A 7,876-nucleotide genomic window follows, 5' to 3' on the forward strand; every position below is an offset into this window, starting at 1 on the left:
AAACACAGCAAATCTTATAACACTTCCTACAATGTTTACTAAATCAACCTTATCATACTGATCATGAGGAATTATATTCGATATTACTGTACAATGTACATACTTGTAATGTGATATAATATATTCTCCAACAGCTTAAAACTAATCGCACACAAAACAAAAGTGCCACTGACAGCAATACCCAAGGGTAAAAATATTTTGGTCAACAAGCGACTCACTTAACCTACCTTACTTTATAATTGTTTAACAACACAAGATTCATGAACAGACCAAACCAGACGACACTACAACTCTTCCTGTAGTTACTGTACCATGGTGGGTGTTCAAGGTCAGGATCTAGTCTCAGCCCGCTCTGTCTGCCACTCCCTGAGCCCCGACACACACACACACACACACATCTCTGCATGTTGTACTGTACTGTACAACACAACCACCTTCACTGGGCCTTTAAGTACAACAGTGTTGTATTTATAGTGTACAGTTCCCTTCACTAGTACGTTTACAGGGGCTCATCAGGTTTTGTGCAGTATGGCACCCTGTGTTTGTTTACATTCGACAGAAAGAAACTCGCAATAGTAAACATACTATGGACTCAAATTAAAACAGTATTATAACAAATACCTCATTGATAATGACGTGTGGAATGTTTACAATATAAGATGAGCCCCTGTATACGCGTCATCCCTAACCTTAGTTACTGAGGCAATAATAACGTAATGCAAGTCGCGCACCTTATATACGGCCGCTTCTCAAAGTGGAGTTCATTTTACTCTCAGGAATCAAGACAATATTTCATAATTTATAGATTTATTTCACATGTTACAGTAAAGTTATTAAAGTATTATACATCACAGAATAAATTCTCAACTCATGGCACAAGTCTTCCATATAAAGCTTTGATTAATATCTCACAATGTGTTGTTAGAAGAGCATTTTTGACTTGAATAAAAATGTTAATGATTTTCTTAGGTACTGAAAGACAATATTATTATTTATAACACCCAGGAGGCGCTTCACTAGTGTTACATAGAAATTAGTTTGTTGCTTGTGGGTCTATGGTGAAAGTTCGACAGTCCAATCATCTGTACTTATCACTCACAATGAGTTAAAATATTTTTAGATTAACTTAACGAATCATTGACTCGTAAGAGTTCCAACCATTCGCCAGTCTCGGATATTTATAATTTTCGATGTAATATATACAGTATAGAGATAAAAGGTTTCCAATTCCGCTTTTGCTGTCTAATAGTGAAGGGTTAATAGATCTGTGATCATATTATAGTTATGATTCCAATATGGTTAATAGAGTTGTGATCCCATTGTAGTTTATAGAGCTGTGATCCTATTATAGTTAATAGAGTTGTTATCCCTTTGTAGTTAATAGTTGTGATCCCATTGTAGTTAGTTCTGGACCTATAAAACTGATCCCCTCTGTGCACTAACCTTCCCCACACCTCACCCCCACGATTAAAAGCACCCTATTTCCCATCACATTCCAAAGAGAAACACAAAGAATGAATTCTAACAAGTAATTCATATTAGGCTGAGTCGATAAGGCAGCAGCAACGGCATTTATATTCTTGTTCAAAACTGTACAGAAGATAACCACAACGCTCGCTGTCTGGAGGTTGAGATTCGTTTTAAGTGACTCACGGTTATGACATTGTTGCTTCTACAGTGAACTGTTCTACATTCTCACGTTGTTAGCATCAAACTTTATACGTATTATAACATGTACCACATACAACAGTTTTATAGAGTCATGGTGAAATATTAAGTTAGGCTGAAAATTACTCGAGAAAAGTGTGTGTGTGTGTGTGTGTGTGTGGTTCTGTAGCAAGATGTGGTTGTCGTCTGTGGAGTTACAGCAGTAATAGGTAAGTACAAAGGTTTGTGGTGGTGGTGCATATAAATGTAGTGGTGGGTGGGCAGGTGGACGGGTCTACGGCTGGGTGGACGGGCGGGCGAGTCTACTGCTGGGTGGACGGGCGGGTCTACTGCTGGGTGAGCTTCTTGTACTCCTCCGGCGTGACCTCCTCGATCAGGGCAGCATCGGGATCTCTCTTTCCCTTGTTCTTGTTCTTGATGCTGTGAACTGTAGCGGAGGGAAGTTACTGCTGGTCACATCTCTCCATATAGAGAAACATTAATATAATTAACTGTATAAGAAGTCCTGTAAGACCTCGCCGCGCCGGGGACAGAGGCGTCACAATATGATACAACACCAACTGACTTTTCTTTAACAAGTTAATGATTTATCATAGGCAATATTAATTCCCTCAAAACATTACTCGCTTACTACACAATCAACATGTTTTTTATATATATATAATATATATATATATATATATATATATATATATATATATATATATATATATATATATATATATATATATATATATATATATATATATAATCAACACCTCAACCCGCCAGGATTCGAACCCACGTGGGTTCTTGGACTTACTTATACTGATAAGAAAACTCTTTGATGATATTTTAGTTAAGTGACGGAGGCTGGTTCAGGGTTTCAGGCTGCACCAACCTCAAAAAACTTACTTGTTTTAGAAGTTTAAAAAATCTTAAAAGTTTTAAAGTGAGGTGAGGTACTCACTTGTGATCAGCTTCACGGGTCCGTCAGGTTTGAACTTGCCGGGTGTGGGCGTTTCCAAGCCGAACCCGACACTCACCTGGTACACGGGCAGGTCATCTAGCGGGATGACTGTGGATGACACCGGCACCAGTACTGGGGGTCGGAACACTATAAATTAATGATTAAAAATTGTATGTCCTCCTGGTAAGGTCTGCCTCTTTATTGTTATTTACTGTATACTGTATATTTACTGACCAGTGTTTCTCTAACTTTTTCACTCCATCCCCCCCATGAGGAACACTCAACATGGCCCCCTTCAGTTCTCTCCCAAGCCCCTCACAAATAATGATCAAAATAAACTGTTTTGGTTCTCTTCCTTTATTTTAACGCTTTCAATCATCAAACAGAATGCATATTTTGTTACAGTTCAGTGGGATGGATGGCATTGTTTCTTTTCAGTCAGTCGACTGATTCGAGGTTGTCACTGATAAAACACATCTCATGTCTGGGTTCACATGTAACTGATTTTGGCTTTTATTCTCTATTTGAAGAAGGTGGAGAAACCAGATTCATATAAATAAGTAGTAGAACATGGCAAGAGGACTCGAAGTGCGATCTCACTAACTTTTGGATATGACTGATACATTGAGCACCAGAATACAGTCAGATTTTTCTTCATAGAGGTCTCTGGCAGCAGAATCGTTCTGAGATCAAGGAATTCGTCTGAACAGGAACTAGAATCGTGCAATCTGAGCGAATCCATTGGGAATGAAATACTAGCTGCTGCACCATACTATGTAAATATCAAAACAATGACAAAAAAGAAATCTCCCCTAACAAGATAAAGTAACAAAAAAAAAGTTGAATCAGTTTCCACATTTTCTCCAAGCATATACTACTGACACTAGCCCGCCATGGCCCCCTTAAGATCTTGACGTGACCCTCTTGGAGGCCATGGCCCCAAGTTTGAGAGACACTGTTATAGACGATTTATGTGTGTAAAAATAATAATAATAATTACCGGCTAATTAACACGTAGCGTAGACATAATCTGAAAATATACCAATGACACAAGTGATACATTTAGGGAAATTTGTTTCTACCACCCCCCTATTGGTCGTGAAACAACGGACGTGATTGGTGGATAGGTTTGTTATAGGTCAATTAGGTTGGCTGTTTGGAGACACGGGTTACCACAGGGGGTGTAGGAACACATTTCCGCAGACTGTACCATAAAATAACAGGGGGTCATTTAACAAGAAAATTCAGCACAGTCACCATTAAGTGACGCGGAGTGAACACACAAGTCATGTGTGTGTGTGTGGGTAAGTATGTGTGTGTGTGTGTGTGTGTAGTGTGTGTGTGTGTGTGTGTGTGTGTGTGTGTGTGTGTGTGTGTGGTGTGTGTGTGTGTGTGTGTAGTGTGTGTGTGTGTGGGGGGTAGGGTTGTGGTGTGTGTGTGTGTGTGTGTGGGTAGGGGTTGTGGTGTGTGTGTGTGAAACACTTTACACCACAATACCGCGAAGTTGTAATATGTGTTCTGACGCGGAGAAAAGTTACAGTATTGTCCCTCAAACTACCTTAATATTCCTAACAGTAATTAAGTGCCCCTCTTCACTCACTCACCTTGCTGGTACTTGTGAGAGTCGGACTTCTCATAGACCTTCATCGTGGGTCCTCCAGAGACCACTGCCACCACTGCCAGTACCAATACTGCCCGTATCATCTGTTAACAGGTAAACTAATTATTCATGTGTCATCTGTTAACAGGTAAACAAGTTACTTTGTTGCACAAGTCACGTAGTGTTAATAAATTTCAACACATATATTCATCTACACATATTAACATACTCCAAACATCTAGACATTATACACAGGAATATACATACACTATGTATACAGGAAGATACATACATAAATACATACATACACTATACTGTATACTACAGAATCTAACATTGTCTAAAACAGAGACACGCTCTCTGTCTATAAGTTATACAAAATAAAGTGCACTATATCTTTGACTATTAAGAATAGCATGTACAGTATTGTTATATACTTGTGTGTAGCGACGATACAATATTTTGTACAGAGGAACTATATCTACATTTTGTCTGTGTGTACATCACTTAACAGTAAACATTGTTATGCCATGACTTATCAACTTGAATTACGTTAAAGATTAATATACTAATGAGGGCACATATGGCACAACAAAACGTGGCAATTCAGCACATCTTAATCATGGGTTCAATCACAGCCCTCTCTTTATCCCAAAAGTTCAGGAGTGAAGGTTTGGGATTATACACATTACGAAAGATTTAAACAAATTAAAGAACAAAAGTTTACCATAGGTGTGTAGGGTCCATAAGATAGATTAAATCAAGAGAATAAAGAATAAACACGAGCCTTAACAAACAACTACTAATGGCGCCGTGTATAAACAATATACCTCCTTACAACACAATTATTGACTGCACTTTACACACCATGAATAATAATAGAACAGCACTGAATATAATACTCAACTAAACCCAATTTGAAAGGGTATCCACCACCGACAAACTGAGACATCCTCCTGCTCCCAAGACCAGCGAGTGACTGACAGTTCCATAACCTAAGGGACTACAAGCCTAGCACTAATATTAAACAACTCCCACATTAAGCTGCCAAAATACCTGCATACATACAGAAAATTTTTAATGTATCAAGTACCAGCCATGCTCAAACACAATTACACAAAATATCTTATTTACACAAGTTGAGGGCAACATGCCGTAAAATATTTCACTATGCCTAACACAACGCACCACTGTACAATACGCCATGCATAATAGCATATACACAATATAATAGTGTCAACACAGTCGTAGGACATTATATTCTAGAATAGAGTGACGTTATCTCAGAGCCGTCACAGACTTCTTAATGAGGGTCTTAACGAGCGACAATGAGGGTCTTAACAAGCGACAATGAGGGTCTTAACGAGCGACAATGAGGGTTTTAACTAGCTAGAATTAGGGTGTGAACAAGAAAGAATTAGGGTGTTAACACAATCTTGTAAGCTTCAACACCCTACAATCACACACCCAAGGCCACACAACTGTTGTTGAGACCTCGTATGTGTTACATCACCACTGACAGATCCTTCTGGACACTTATGTGGCCAAGTGAAGGTTCTCCTCTCACTATTAACACCGTCTACTGATTCTTCAAGGTTCTCATAGGGTTCTTTATGAAGTATATAATTGATACATATTACTAGATCAAGTCCTGGTTTTTACATATGCTGCTGCGTCTATGTACAGATTTCCTTGTATTTCTTATTAAATTAATTAACTCAAGACACAGGTGGGTGCCAGGGCAGGTCAGCAGCCAGGCGTAACGGCATCAAGGTTGAAACACCCACAATCCTCTTCCTCTCCCAAATATGGACGACTCTGCCCACGTCCACAACAACCACCAACACGTTTTCTTAACTCACACTACTTTCTTGTTTTGATCCAAGTCATATTAAATATTTACATAACTTATAATAGAGAGAAACAGAGAGGAACATTGGTGAAAAGCGGCCGCGTCCTGTCACAGCCTCGCTCTTGCGGTCATTGTTTGACAACTTACACACACACACCTTTCCATTTCTCCTTATGTAAAGATAACGATTGATACTATCTTCATATTTTCTTTAAAACTATACATACTGTACTACTGTATACAAACACTGGTTCGATATTAAAAAAATAAGACCGGATCTGAGTCAGATAGAGAGAATGTCATCAACACAACAGCTCAGGTGAAGGATGCCATTATTATCATACCTATATGAGTCGCCCTCTTCATCACGTCACAGCTGTATGACGTCATAACCTGGGATCGTCCTTCCATATATGTGAAATTAACGTTGTAGGATCAATACACAAGGGAAATATTAACTTGATATTTACGGTATAAAAATATAGGAAACTTCATTAAATTACAAGGATCTTCAATGCTGGTGTAGAACAATACCACATAACAAACACTTGTTCATTCAGATTCATCAGCAACCTTGAAGTCTTAACGCTTCGCTGCGACACTGTGAACTGATTAAATTGTTTTGGGGGACCACCAGAGGCACCCATCTTGAGTGTATTTGCCAATCTAACACAATATGAGATTATCCATATTGTCGAGTTCTTAAAATAACTCTTCCTTTCAATCGGTGGAAGTGAAAGCTATAAGACCCTCACCCACCCACGAGCGGAACGACGCACTAACACACTTTCTCCTATGTAGAATCTTACTTTGTTGCCGTTTTTACGTTCGCTTAACTCATTTTATCCTCATGAGTCGCTTAGAAACGTCCACTAGCATGTACTTACCATGATACAGAGTCGTCGGAGCAGTATTAGGTCGAGTGTTAGAAGGCAAGTGTTCGTGTTGGACCGCCAGGTAAGACTGAGGGTCGGAACTAACTTCAGGTTGTCGTCAGTACTGGATGCTTGTTGTTCACAGTTATCAAGTAGGCTTTATTTGGGTTCGGATTCTCCTTTTCTGGCACATATTGAGTGTGAATTTTATTTGATGATCATATAGTTATTACGTGTTAATAGCGTTTTGGTGGTTTATTGATGTAAGAATTGGTTAACAAACGACCAAGAAAAACCAGTATTAAATTTATGGAACCTTGACTCGCTGGAAAGGTTATAATGGGTGCCCACTCTATGTTGTGATTTTGATGCATATGTTGTCTGTAATAAACACTGTACCAACATTACTCTTTTCAGCTTGAACATAAACAACATAGCCAGCCAACGAATCCAGTAACAGGCGGATTTTCACAAATAAGACGAGATTTGTGGGGTTGGGATGGGTGGGACATGACGGAGAGTTGCAACAGGGTGAGATACCCGTCCATGAGGCTCACACAGGTAAGTAGGAAAGTTGTACCGGAGAGGTTGACGATGCCTGGAGGTGGCGTGTGAGCAATGGACTCCTCTACTGTGACAAAACTTGCTAAAGGCAGCATCCAAGGTGAACACTGTTGCTGTCCTGCCGCTCATATATAAGGAAATGGCAGGCAGAGAGATAACGCTCACGAGGTGTATCTGTTAAGGTATGGTGTGAAGACAGGTTATGATGTAGTAGGGTGAGTGTGACTCGTGCCCCCCGCCGTCTGCCTCGCTGTCGCCGCCCGCACCTGTGCTCCCACGATACCCGAAATGTTAAGAAAGTTGACCGTACCTAATGCCAAGACCAAACCTCCGTTATTAATCCTGTTTATGTGTATGCAATAAAAATT

The 7,876-nt window shown here is 39.6% G+C and overlaps 1 protein-coding gene across 1 annotated transcript; it reads right to left on the reverse strand.

The window, feature by feature from the left end:
• Positions 1–790: 790 nt before the first annotated feature.
• On the reverse strand, positions 791–7,083 carry LOC121870653. The gene is made up of 4 exons (XM_042372528.1): positions 6,957–7,083; positions 4,222–4,321; positions 2,618–2,749; positions 791–2,095 (listed from the first exon to the last, which is right to left on the reverse strand). The coding sequence occupies exons 1-4, from the start codon at positions 6,957–6,959 to the stop codon at positions 1,995–1,997; spliced, it is 336 nt and encodes a 111-aa protein (XP_042228462.1). The 5' UTR covers positions 6,960–7,083; the 3' UTR covers positions 791–1,994.
• Between the last annotated feature and the right edge of the window lie 793 nt (positions 7,084–7,876).

This window comes from Homarus americanus, unplaced genomic scaffold (assembly GCF_018991925.1).
Source record: "Homarus americanus isolate GMGI-L3 unplaced genomic scaffold, GMGI_Hamer_2.0 scaffold56333, whole genome shotgun sequence".
Classification (NCBI taxonomy): domain Eukaryota; kingdom Metazoa; phylum Arthropoda; class Malacostraca; order Decapoda; family Nephropidae; genus Homarus; species Homarus americanus.